This window comes from Oncorhynchus mykiss, chromosome 17 (assembly GCF_057628025.1).
Source record: "Oncorhynchus mykiss isolate SJ-2025 chromosome 17, ASM5762802v1, whole genome shotgun sequence".
Lineage (NCBI taxonomy): Eukaryota > Metazoa > Chordata > Actinopteri > Salmoniformes > Salmonidae > Oncorhynchus > Oncorhynchus mykiss.
Window position 1 is genome coordinate 55,106,363 of NC_143038.1, and position 13,973 is coordinate 55,120,335.

The 13,973-nt window shown below is 41.6% G+C and overlaps 1 protein-coding gene across 1 annotated transcript; it reads left to right on the top strand.

Annotated features, from left to right (window-relative positions):
- The first annotated feature begins 558 nt into the window (after positions 1 to 558).
- LOC110493246 (monocarboxylate transporter 2-like) lies at positions 559 to 12,681 on the top strand. The gene is made up of 4 exons (XM_021567510.3): positions 559 to 775; positions 3,162 to 3,305; positions 5,025 to 5,867; positions 9,295 to 12,681. Exons 1-4 carry the CDS (start codon positions 559 to 561, stop codon positions 9,567 to 9,569), a joined length of 1,479 nt encoding a protein of 492 aa, XP_021423185.3. The 3' UTR covers positions 9,570 to 12,681.
- Positions 12,682 to 13,973: the final 1,292 nt, after the last annotated feature.

A 13,973-nucleotide genomic window follows, 5' to 3' on the forward strand; every position in this document is an offset into this window, starting at 1 on the left:
AAATCATCATTAGGCTACTTCTGAAATTACATTCTTAGAACCTAAACTAAAGTGCCCTCGTTCGTTTACGTGCTGCGGTTTTGCGTCTCATCAGGTAGACTGATGCAACTTCCATATCCCCCTGAGACACGAAAAAAACAAGTTTGGGATTTTTTTCACATAACATAAGTGTTGGAGGTATAAAAAAAAAGTGAACAATTATTTTATTGTAAGTTCAAAATTGGCCTCTTTAGTGGTCATTATGGTGTAAATATGGCAACATTTATATTTCAGTCAATGGGTACAGTAGATGAAAAACAAAGTTGCGGCATCCGGGTGTCCACTACAGAGGACATTTCTTGATAAACTCGTATTTAGGTCTTATTTAATGTCAACAAAAAATATTACACAGTCCTGACACCCTGAGTCAAACAATTGGTTTGGGTAAATGAAGTGATGATTTGATTGACTGCTCTCTGTGGTGATTAATCTGCTTTCTAAAAAAAGGTACATTCAAGATTGTTTTTGCTTTCATGAAACACTTAGATCATCATCCTCCTCCCCTCTATCAACAGAAACATGTCCCCTGCACCAGCATCTATTCTGCGGGACACCCCTCCGGACGGGGGCTGGGGCTGGGCCGTGGTGTTTGGGGCCTTCATCTCTATCGGCTTCTCGTATGCCTTCCCCAAAGCCCTCACTGTCTTCTTCAAAGACATCCAGCTGATCTTCGGTGCCTCCTACAGCCAGATTGCATGGATTTCTTCCATCATGCTGGCAGCAATGTATGCCGGTGGTGAGTAGACATGCATGTAGCCAAGCAGCTCTCAGTCAGCATTGAGTCAATTATGACCACAATGCACAGATTATGTATTAAGGGATGCATGGCTTCTATGGAGTGTTGCAGTTTATTGTTTTTTCATCCCTAAAATGTAGGCCTACATCGTCCATGTGAGGACCCATTGTAATAGCTGTAACTGATCAAGAGTAATGAGTATTGCTGTGTTCAAATTACTATGAATGCCTAAAAAGTCAAGTCTTTGTGCAGTTGTCTCCTCTAAAATCATATATATTATTCAGGAATAGTAACATCTGTTTGTAGTTTATTTAGTAAGTTTACTAGTTGAAGAAAATACTGTAGTAGGCTATTTAAGATGAAAGACAAGCAATTGTAAGTAACCTAACCTACTTAATCATGTTGATAGAATAAACACCTTGTTACCTCTTACTTTAGTGTAATGATCTTTGACAGCAACCTCTTTCTTGGAAACCTGTAAATAAAATGTATTGAGTAAAACGAACTGCTAAACCAGTGGCTGCCTATTTTTAGGCTTCATATGGAAGGGTTAGAAATGGGTTGTTCATGTGCTTTTGCATCTGACACGAATTTGGATGTTTAAACAAACCCACTCTTTCACTTATCATTGGGGACGTGCAGCGGCAGGTGATTCACCCTGGGGCACGTTCAGTAGGCCATCATGGAGTGATCCAGGTCACAAATGTCTGCACTGTCAGTTGCAAATGTTATTTATTTTGTCTATCCTTGCTCTGTTTGCATGAACATTTGTATATTCATAATTGTCAGTCTGTGGCTCAAGTGTAAGGATGTTTTATAATGCACCTTCAATGACTCATTAGATGACACTGAGATATTATAATATAAGGAAGTTGGAGGTAAATCCATCAGTGGCTGCAAGGTTAAAAGATGACAGGGTTCCTGACTCACCTGCATTCACCAGCATAGAGAATTCTGTGAAATATTCCCACGCACAGTGGCAGAGGCACATGTCTTTATCATATTGTCCTTGACTCTGCTTTTGCAATGTCACACAGTGGAAAAAAGACAGGGGGAATATATCAGACATGGGTTCAGTACATTTGGGCCTCACAACAAGTCCCTATGGGATGAACGTGACAGCATTACAGGGGACCTATGACTTAGGGAGCCAGAGTGATAAGGTTCTAATGGGTGAGGAAATTGTGATGATGTCTGGGATGCTACCTCAAAGTGACACAGTCACTAGGAGGACACGGTCTGTATGTACACCTAGTCTCTATATCCACACAGGGTTTGCTAAGCTGAATGAATCTGATCAAGCAATAGCTAAGGTCACTGCTAGGATGAATTTATTTGATGTTAGAGCTAATCCAGAGATTTCTTCTGTATCTTGTAGATAGGTAAATATGAAAGTGCATCTTTTTATCTTTCGATTCAGCTGTAGTAAAAAAAAAACGAAGTTTACGCTGTAATGACTAAACATAGCATTTTACATTGATAAAAAAGGATAAAAGACTAGATATGGAGAAAGAGTAACTCTGTAGGTGATCATAAGCAGATTTGATTAAAAACAAAACAGAAATAAAATGAGGATGCTAGTTATTATTTGAACATGTGCAGTGTACAGCTGCTTTTATATTAAGTATAACACCAAGGTCATTGTCAGAATGTCTAACTGATGAGGGAAATGATTTGTTTTTTCACATTTAAACATCCTTTTGATGTGCATAAGTCCTGATCAATGTAGAACGATTTAAGATGTCTTTTTTAATGTATGAAATCAATTTTGGACAATGGATTCAGCTGTATGCCAAAACTGTAATCTTCTTATTGTTTACTAGGAATTTTCAATTATCACCTGCCTTGCAGTATCATTCCAGCACTGACTAGAAAGTCAGCATGTTGAGATTTCAATATTCGTGTCAGCCTACATATTTTTTTGATTGATGCTGAAGGGAATGATTTAGTGACTATTTAAATCCTCTGGTTTTAGCAGGGAACAGAAGTGGGTGTTAGGTTAGGACTGTTGTACGTATTCTCTGTGGCAGGGTTATGAATGAAGGATAGAGAGAGACAGAATATAGACGGCTATTTAATGATTGATCACACTTTTTGGTGGGAACATTATCAGGAGACATGCAAATTAGGCACTGGTCTGCTTTGCTTATGTAGGTAAGATAACTATTTAGAACATCAGCCATCTATTCACGCCCGACATAAGTTACTTTGTGTGGATATTTGAACAGCAGTGCATTAGGGGTAACATAAGATCAAGGGTTAGGTTTCGGGAGGGATCTATCGGTCCGATGTCAACTGCCTATCTATTATCTCAATGCTGCATGAACCTAAGACGAACACTTTCTCTCCCCTTTTCATCTCTCCTCTTTCACTTTTTTCTTTGCAGGACCTATCAGCAGTATTCTGGTCAATCGCTATGGAAGCCGGCCTGTGGTCATAGCTGGTGGAGTGATGTGTGGCATTGGTATGGTAACTGCTTCTTTTGGCAATACCATTACGCATTTGTACATATGCGTAGGAGTCGTTGGAGGTATGGTACCCACTCATACCATACATTTGATTGACATGGCTTGTTTTGCGATATTATGTGTGGGCCAACAGAAACAGAAATCACTTGTTTTTAATGCATTAAAGTTGACTAATGAGAGATACTAATAGTTTCTATAGTTTCCATAAGCTTACTATATGCTCTAAATGTGAAAACCTAAGCAATTTAATTATTGGTTCTATTGAAGATACTGTAGTGGATTCATTATACATAAAACACAACTTTAGATATAGGCCTCATAGTTTTCTTCAGGAAAGACATCTGGCACGATTGCTGGATGTTGTGTATGTGAAGTAGTCTCCTGACAGGGAGACTTGTTTATCCCACCGCTAGACCAACCCTCTCCCATCTCTCAACCAGGTGGTGCTCCTTTAGGAGTATGTATCCTCCCTGGGTGGCCAGGTCTCCCTGGCATACAGTCTGTCTTTTATTTTTTTAACCTTTATTTAACTAGGCCGTCAATGACGTTCTAGGAACAGTGGGTTAACTGCTTGTTCAGGGGCAGAACGACCAGGACTGAAGCCTTGTACCTTGTCAGCTTGGGGATTTGAACTTGCAACCTTTCGGTTACTAGTCCAATGCTCTAACCACTAGGCTACCCTGCCGCCTGGGCCCAGGGAGTCTCTCAGCCTCTGGGCTTGGGCTGGAGCACTGTGAGGACAGCGCAGGTGTAATTAAGACGGTGTCATTCCGGTTTCCAGAGAGTATGGTCTACCAGGACCCCTGTTCTTTCCCGTAGGCTTCAGTCCTGGTCCTCTCACGGGTGTCACCGCCATCCTCCACCCAGCGAGACTCATTAGCCAGCGCCAGGCCCGCAGGCCTGGAAGATTAATAGAGGGAAGAGGTGGCTATAGCTATAGGGCCTTGTGTTGTGTTCTAATCTCTCTGCATCCCCTCTGCCCTGGCCCGGTGAGATGAGCTAGCTAGGCTAACACACACATCCCTTTCTCACATACATCTTACCAGTCTGTTGAAAGCTGCCACAAACACCCTGTGAGTTTAGATGGTAATGCAGCTACCATTTAAATGGAAGTGATTTTCTTAGTTTGTACCCTCTAAAAGAGACAAATAATAAATAAAATGAGTATTCATTTCTAATCAGTGTACTTTAATGAGCCTCCAAATTCAATCATGTTGAGACAGCCATAATTGGAGGTGAAAACTAATCAAAATCTGTGTTGGCATTATGCCATTTTAATCCAGGAAGAATGCATACTAAGAACTATTTTTTTATCTGTACATTTAATAAAATAAGGCTTTGGAAATTGTGTAGCTCAGTGGGCATTAGTGTGGAATTGTGAGCAGAAGACATTTAGTAAATGTTAGAATGATGGAACGGGTCAGTCGAGGTCACTACCTGGAGCTTTACATCTTAAAGTGAAGACTCATTTAGAGAATAAGATGCTCATTTACAGGCTGAAATGCTACTAAATTGGATTTTTGGGAAAGGAGGTGGTAGTGAATGGACTACCCGGAGCCTGTAATTTATTGCCATTTAAATGGAGAAATCATTTCTGAAATTATTCCTGCTTTCCTTAATGAGATTTTAGTAGGCAATGTTCAATGAGTTGGAACCTTAATGTGCACAAAGTAGAATTGGTCTTAATTTAATCCTGCAGTACCAGGCGTTTATGTCAAGGTTTTAGCCTCTGAAAATGGAACTTGTGAACGTGACTGCTCTCCTCTCTTGTATTCCCGCAGGATTTGGTCTTTCTTTTAACCTCCAGCCATCCGTCACCATCATTGGGAAGTACTTCCAGGTCAAGAGGCCGTTAGCTAATGGGCTGGCCATGGCAGGAAGTCCAGTCTTCCTCTGTACCTTAGCACCTATCAACCAGTTCCTGTTTAACCAATTTGGCTGGAGGGGCAGTTTCTTCATCCTGGGAGCTCTGCTGCTCAACTGCTGTGTTGCCGGCTCTCTCATGAGGCCCATTTGTCCAAAGCCAACTGGAGGCCAACTCACGCAGACAAACGGAACCCCAAAGAAACCTACCACTCACCGGTCTGAGGCCCAGGTGAATGGACACAACACACAGTTGGAGAAAGGCTGTTTGGACAGCTTCAACAAGTTTCTGGACCTCTCACTCTTCAAACACAGGGGCTTCCTGATCTACATCGTAGGGAACGCGGTGATGTTCTTTGGTTTCTTCGCCCCTGTAGTGTTCCTGGCCCCTTACGCCCTGAGCCATGGCTTCGACGAGTATTCCTCCGCCTTCCTCTTGTCCATCATGGGCTTCGTAGACATGTTTGCCAGGCCGTTGACAGGGCTGATGGCTAACACTAAGTGGATCAGGCCCAGGATACAGTACTTCTTCAGCTTTGCCATCATCTATAATGGTTTATGCCACCTGCTGTGTCCCTTGGCCAGTGGGTATGGGGGGCTGGCGGCCTACTCAGTGTTCTTTGGCATAGCATTTGGAATGGTGTGTGCCCTGCTGTTTGAGACGCTCATGGACCTGGTGGGGCCTCAGCGGTTCTCCAGTGCAGTGGGACTGGCCACCATCATAGAGTGCTGCCCCGTACTCCTGGGACCACCTATTGGAGGTAAGCCTTCACGCTGCACACAGCCCACATTCCCGCTCTCTCTAAAGTTAATACACAACCATACAGCTCTTAGACAACTAATCCTATGACACCTTTAGACAAACGTACTCCCTATTGACAAAGGACAAGCACTATTTTCCCTTTAGTCAACAAACACTCTCCCTCCATTTCCCCCAAGACCACCTCTCCATGGTCATTTAATACATGGCTGACAGTATCCCAGTGTTACGCATGCACTTGAGAGAACCTTTATTGTCAGAGTATAGGAAAAGTCCTTCTTTAGAATAACTTCGGTAAATAAAGCAGAAAATGGATTTGGAGCAGAGAAAACCCACCAGTCAGTTGTTCCCCTCTCTCTCACTCTGCTCCTCGGTCACGGCCGTGTGCTGCATGCTGCATGGTGCCGGAGTGGAGCCCAACTACTTTCCAGGGTGTCATTATTGTAAGACATTCCAGTAGAATTGGATTATCATCGGTGAGCAGGGCGGCCTGGAGCGCACGGCCTGCCCAGAGAAAAGCAGTAATTGGTCACGGTTTTTTACTGTCGTAAATAAGCCGGGCCGCTCTGGCTTTCAGGGCACGCCCGCTAGAGGATTCGTCCTCCACACAAATGATGGAACATTTTTCGGAGCTAAGAAGCCGTAAGTAAGGGTAATGAAGGTCTCTCTGCGACTCTTTCTCTCAGTCTATTTTCCTCTTCTCTCTTTACCGGGTCCCCTCGGTCTAGAATAGACCTACTGCCACTGGCTGCAAACACAAGCTTGGAGAGTTTCAGTTATTGGAGTTACGGAAAACTTTGACCATTGCGATGTTACCAACTTCATTTGATTAGCTGATAATACTAGTCAAATCATTGACCCTAACCCCAAATCCTAATTAGCGTGCACACTCTGGTACACTTTACTATGGCATAAATCTCTCTCAAAATCTAAGGTTTAAGATGAGAAAGACCTTTCCCAATAATAGCTTACTACTGATGAAATGAACATCAGGAGTCATTGTGCAAGGTTATTCCAAGATGGGTCTTCTTTTTGTAAACCACAAGCAGTGAGTTTTAGAGGACCTTTTTCCTTTCATGCTTTTTAGAGTGTGTAATCAAAAAGGTTATGTTTCCCGCCCATATTTCCCTGAGATTACTAGGGATAGCACACATTTTGAAAACTCTGTCTCCTACAGCCCACTTTCATTTTGGTCTTATTTGGCACAGAGGAGAACTAACAATGCTAACATTCTCTGCTCAGCCCAAGCTGTTAAATAACACATTTCCATGGAAGTGAACTTGCTTAGTCTTTGAACCACCTGTGGGCTTTCTCTGACAGAATACAAATGTTCTCCTCAGAGTGCTGCTAGAGCCCATCTCATTTCACAGTCTCTGAAATGGCAGACAGACACAAACGGTGGAGTGAAAAAGGAGGGAGAACGGGCTCTGTCAGAACACACTTCTCTTCTCCATACAAACTGGTTGTCTGTCTAGTCTGTCTGGTAGAAGTAGGATCACGTTTGTTGGCATTCCTATGCTTCTCTCTCCTCTGCAGAGTTTTAATGATGTGTAAATGTATAGTCCTCCTGGTTGTTTTGTGCGACCCTGTTCTGAGGTGCTCATTTAATGGGGGTAAATAAGCGCCTCCCTGCACATTGAGCGTTATTCTCCAGAGGGCAGAGTCTCTACATTTCCCTTTACAAGTCTCCTCATTACAGCCAGCCTCGTCATGCCGCGCCATGCCTCCTCCCAAACCTGGGGGTCAGCCTAATTAGGAGAAAGTGAGGTAATTGGTGTAATTAGCCTTTTGCTTTCGGTGTTTAATGAATCTCAGTTCAGACTTCACTCATTAGAGGCCCGTACCTGGACCATAATGAAGCTATGAATACATTTAAAAAAGAGGTGACTCTGCCAGATGGACTTAATTACCATTCAGCCAATCAAGGGTTGCCTTAATGAGGGTGATGGTCATCTGCACACACCCACAGGATAGAACGCCATTAATCAGACCATGTCCCTGTTGCTGCTTTGTACTGGACCACGGGCAAAGTGACCTCCACACACACACACACACACACACACACACACACACACACACACGCACAAACAAACACACAGAGTGAGAGAGACAAACTCATGCCCCCATCCTCAACTTAATTGAAAATTGACTCATTAAGACCTGTCTTTTAATTGGTTTACCTAACCTGAAAACTGCCCTTCTATTTAACAACCTAACTCTGTGTTTATGTATAGTGGGGTGTTGTGTTGATTGTGTCTCCCAGATGATTCACTAATGCCAGACTCGGTAATTGACCATTAGTTACTGATGTTTGCGGGAAATGAGTCCATTACAGGTAAACACCTCAATATAAGTTTGAAATATAGAGAGCAATCAAAGGCCCTGTCTCATTGCATAAACAAGGCAACGTTACATAAGATACATAAAAGGGGTGTGGTTAAATCATGTAGTGTCGCTCTGCTGTGGGTGTTCGACTGCTTGGAACTATACATTTCTTTCTGCATTTTTTACAAAAAATTGTGTTATTGACATAGCCTTGTTCTGTTTTATATTCTCTTCCTATATAATTCATGTTGTTAAGTTTGAAAGAAGACAAGATAAAATAGCTGAAACCATTCAAACCAATGAAGGTTCGGAACTTTAAAGCCAATTATCTCAGAATCCTCTTTTTACAGATAGAACCTTCTAGTTCCAAGCTCTTGTCTTATACTTTCTAAAGTTATTCATTGTGAATGAATTAGTCAATGACCTTCAACTGAGCACACAATAGCTTGGGAAAGTACACTGTTGTCACAGTTGATCTTCCCTTCATTAATCAATTTAGTGGTTCCTACAAACATCTGACTTGCATGATCCTGCAAATTGATATACAGTATGCACAGACGGATGGACAGACAGTTGATTAGATGTTCACTTTGGAGGCTGAGTGAGTTGGGGAGGACTGCAGATCGATCCAGGGGGAGGTTCAAGAAGCTTATGGCTCCAATCTGATATAAACTCCATTTGTCACTTTTCCTCTGAAGCGGGCTAGATTTTGATCGTTTTCAGAATCGACATGGCCACACTCCTGATTTGTTCTGGTGCAGCAGACAAAATTGCCTTCCCAGAGAGCTGTGGCAAGCAAGGTCAGGTGTAATGGCTCCATGTCATGTCTCCAGTAGGATCTTCTTCTCTACAGAACAGAGTTTGAAAAGAACATCTAAACCATACCCATGTTACACCTCCTGATTCACCTCGTGGAGAGAGATGGGGAAAGGCTTACCTTAACCCCTAACAAACTGTTGATAGGAATATACTATAAGCAGGGGGGATTTTGTGGGCATCTTATCTAACTATCCTTCCTATAACTGAACTTTTTATCTGATAGGGGGGAAAAGTTAGCTACTTTATGTAACCTTCAGTAACATCTCCCCTCTCCTCCCCTTCAGGAGCCTTGGTGGACACCTTTGGTGACTACAAGTACCTGTACCTCATGTGTGGAGCGGTGATGGTGTTCGCAGGACTCTTCCTCTTTGTTATGAATATCTACAACTACAGGATGCTGGAGCGGGAGAGGCGGCAGGAGGAGGGACAGGTAGAGGAGGGCTGTGAGAGCCAGGAGCAGGACCAGGAGCAGGGCCTGGGGCTGAGGGAGAGGGGAGAGACCTCCTCAGAGGAGCAAGGAGAGGCAGAGAAGGAGGCTAAGAAGCAACATATCCCCTAGGGAGACGAATCAGAAGCGGAAGAGACTAAATTAAGCCATGCATGATACCACTGTTTACAAGTACACTCTCATATATTGATGCCAGTATATCAGTATATAGGCCTACCCAATACTGTATATAGTCCACCCCCCCCCCCCCCCTCCCCCGGTATTGAAATTTGGTAGATTCTCTGAAAAATATTAATCCCTAGTACAGAGCTCCAGATGCTGTTTAAATCTCCCTTTTCCACTGAGTGCCACCTAGGTGACTCCAGCGTTGCTCCCCTATTTTGTGGCTGCTTCTGAAGCTGAAAGCTTAATTAACACACGCACGCACGCACGCACACACACACACACACACACACACACACACACACACACACACACACACACACACACACACACACACACACACACACACACAAGCATTTCGCTCACATTAACATCTGCTAACCATGTGTATGTGACAAATAAAATTTGATTTGACACACACACACACTACTACTACTAACCTTGGAGGGGGACACTCCTGAAGTTTTTACTCTTATGCTGTTTTTCTCCATGTAGCAGTTTTTCCCCCATGCTGACAAAGGCTGTTTGGAAAGTACTTCTGACTGTATGAGATCAAATAGCAGTGTAATCTTTTCTGGGCCTTTATTTATTTATTTGAGCTGCAGGTGTGCCACTCCCCACTAGTATCGCAGTTCCAGCTAGTATCCATTTTTTCTTTTGTGCTCAGTAAATTCTCCTGGCCCTAGGTATACCGTATAAGTTAAAACCACCTAAAAATTATATTTACATTTATATTGATTGTTATTCTGTGAATTTTGACAGTTAAATTCATATGTTATATCAATCATGAAACTGAACACGTTAGCAGTTGAGATGTGTGTCACGTACATGCTGACGATGTAATATTTCAGCCTTGAGGTAGTCATAAACATTTTACTCTTCCACCTGTATTGATGTTCCAATGAGTGAATGAAGAATGCCACATGTTTCTACATGCACTGTTAGAGACATAATGATGTCATTTTATATTCTTGCTCAGGATCCATTTATATTTGAATATGACCAAAATAAATGTCTGCTTTTACATTTTCACATATAGATCATAGAATGAATGCACAAACAGTTTCAGCTGTTATGAAGTCTATGATGACAACCATGTAATTCATGTCTAGATCGGTTGTAGCTTTGCATTAGTGTCTTTTTAAAGATGCGTTTATTGTTATAAGATACTGATGGGAACTCACTTTTTTAAATGCTGTAGAAGAACTATTTTTGAAGTAAATATGATTGTTGAGTAGAGTGCTCAGCAAAAAATGACATCATTATCGTTCAGTATTTGCATCTAATTATTTCATAAAGAAATGATATCAATTACAATTCACCAGATGTGAATACCCTGTCATTCACCTGTGTCTACTCATGTAGCTATTAAAATGGGTAAGATTATTGTTTCTTGTAATTTTATCATTACAATTCAGCTAAGACAAAACCATGTCTGTGTGTTCTATTTCTTATCAGCATGTTAACATTGGGAGAGGAAAATGACAGTCAACATGGTGTCAAAGCCAGATTTACAATGCAGCCATGACTGTTTGTTTGTAGCTGTGTCCAATTTTTCACGCCAATTGGAACGCTGTGTAACAAGTTTGAAAATGTCAGCGCTAAGGGTGTGACTAGCTAATGAATCAATGCCCCGATGTTCCAGGCTAGCGCTCTGAGCCGCATGCAGTCTGAAACACTCAACAAATCACTATGCCAATAAGTTAGAACACACACCAGCCCACTGAACCCAGCCCAAGGTCCTGGGACATGACAAGGTGGTGGATGCCCCAGAGACCGGGGGATGGTCGCTGAGGCTGAGGATCTTATTATTATTATAATATTTTATTTCACTCCGCTCCCTCCACCATGTTGACCCCCTGCCTAACCCCCATCTACACCCTGTGTGTTCCCATAATGTCCCTTTATGCTTTTCCTCAGAACAACTTCCTGGTGGTCTCTGGTGTGTCCACAGGGGTGGTTGAGTGACCAACCTCTCCACAGAACTTTGAGGTCATGTCGACACAACCTGGTCTCAGAGCATTTTGTATTATGTTGTACATAAATCCGAGACACTCCATTTAGTATGATTTGTTACGTTTCATATGTTATGTACTGTATAAATTTGTGGATGTCCATCACCCATTTCATATGATATGTTATGAATTACCATTTGCAAAACGTATGATATGTTACGAATTCTGGCTAGGTGGCTAACACTAGAAAGCTGGCAAACGTTGGTTAGGCTACGAGTTAAAGTTAAGTTTAGGAGTTAGGTTAATAAAGGGTTAAGGTTAAGGGAAGGGTTATTTAACATGCAAAGTAGCTAAAAAGTAGTAAGTAGTTGAAATGTTGCTTATTAGCTAAAATGCTAAAGTTGTCCATGATAAGATTCATACTCACAACGTTTGAGTTGCTAAAAACTCACGTTATATGCCTACCCATCCACCCTACATTTGTTTATTCATTATGTAACCATCTCTCTTATGTAACTATACAAAATGTAACATACAGTGCATTCGGAAAACCCCTTGACTTTTTCACAGCCTTATTCTAAAATGGATTACATTGTTTTACCCCATGACAAAGCAAAAAACGTTTTCTTTTTACATTTTTGCAAATGTATTAAAAATCTAAAACTGAAATATCGCATTTACATAAGTATTCAGACCCTTTACTCAGTACTTCATTGAAGCACCTTTGGCAGCGTTTACAGCTTCAAGTCTTCTTGGGTATGAAGCTACAAGCTTGACACACCTGTATTTGGGGGGCTCCCAAGTGGCGCAGCGGTCTAAGGCACTGCATCTCAGTGCTAGAGGCATCACTACAGGCACCCTGGTTCAGATCCAGATTCTACATTGTGGAATAATAGTGAAGAAGTCAAAACTATGAAAGAAGTCAAAACTCATCAAGGCAAAGGGTGGCTACTTTGAAGAAACTCAAATATCAAATATATTTTGATTTGTTTAACACTTGTTTGGTTACTACTTGATTCCATATGTGTTATGTCATAGTTTTGATGACTTCATTATTATTCTACAATGTAGAAAATAGTACAAATAAAGAAAAATCCTTGAGTGAGTAGGTGTGTCCAAACTTTTGACTGGTACTGTACATGCTTCTCTTGTGAAATTAGGATATAAGACACTGATTGGCAGACCACATGAACATGTCAGTTCTAGTTAAGAACTAAGATACAATATGGAAATGAAAGACTCACTCTTTGTTAAGATAGTGTCATTTTTACCTTCGATGAAAAGCTAGAAAGATAGATGTACTGTTCGTTGAATGGGTGTTTTTCTTGACCTTGCTAATGCAGGTCTATACTGTGTTTGAATTTAGAGTTGGCTTGCACAAGAAACACAGTCAGGGCCGTGGTGAGATGGAAAGATTTAGTCCCTCAGGGCTCAAAGAGCACCACCATCTATCAGCAGTAGAAATTGAATGGGTTGTGTTTCTCTGAGCTTCACAGATTAGATAGGCATAGATGTTGTGCAAGCAGAACAGAGGCGACCAGTATGCTTATCTTGCTTCTGCTACTGTTGTAGGATCAAGCATAGCACACTGACACAACTCTGGGGAAACCTTCTGTCTGTCTGTCTATCTGTCTTTGGAGATGACGTGTTCTAGTTATTAGTTTAGAGAGAACATCCCTGTACCCTGGAGTATAATGTCAGACCTGTACTATTTCCACACTAAGCAGCCCAGGGAGAATTCATTATGTATTGTAGATGGGATGTTTGGTAATGTGTGATTCCCATTGGAGTGTTCTCTGCGTATTTGTATTATTAACCATATGAAAGTGAGGTTCATCAAAGGCGGCTTAGGTTTGACAAACTTTTTTTTAACCCTCATACTACCAACGGGGGTAATTTCAACCCTCATACTACCGACTGGGGTCATTTTAACCCTCACACTACCGACTGGGGTCATTTTAACCCTCAGACTACCGACTGGGGTCATTTGAACCCCAGAGACACATTTTCTATCATAGCCCAAAGGTGTTTTTACTCTGCTTCATATTTTTATGACCTTGTCAATAAACTTGTTCTTAAAAATTCTAAATCATTTTTTGGTGTTTCTGTATCAATATGGACTTTGAAAAAAAATGTATGTTCTAAACTAAAAATGTAAACACAGAACAAAACTTTATTTTCATATATGTTTCTCTGGAGATGGATAGCAAGTTATCCATACCACCAGAGGGTGGAGCGGGACCTGTGTCACAGATTTTGACCAGATAGACAGATAATCTGCAGAGATATAGCTGTACCACGTATCAAATGACTGTGTACAAAACCAAAATTGCCTCATTTTTGTGCATATATAAATCTGATAATGGTATACAACATATGCCAATTGTTTAAATACTTG

Excerpts from the sequence above, each read along its gene's own strand:
- LOC110493246 (XM_021567510.3), top strand. The coding sequence starts at position 559 with ATGTCCCCTGCACCAGCATCTATTCTGCGGGACACCCCTCCGGACGGG. Across the intron at positions 3,306-5,024 it reads ATGCGTAGGAGTCGTTGGAG|GATTTGGTCTTTCTTTTAAC; the intron begins GTATGGTACCCA and ends GTATTCCCGCAG. Across the intron at positions 5,868-9,294 it reads CCTGGGACCACCTATTGGAG|GAGCCTTGGTGGACACCTTT; the intron begins GTAAGCCTTCAC and ends CCTCCCCTTCAG.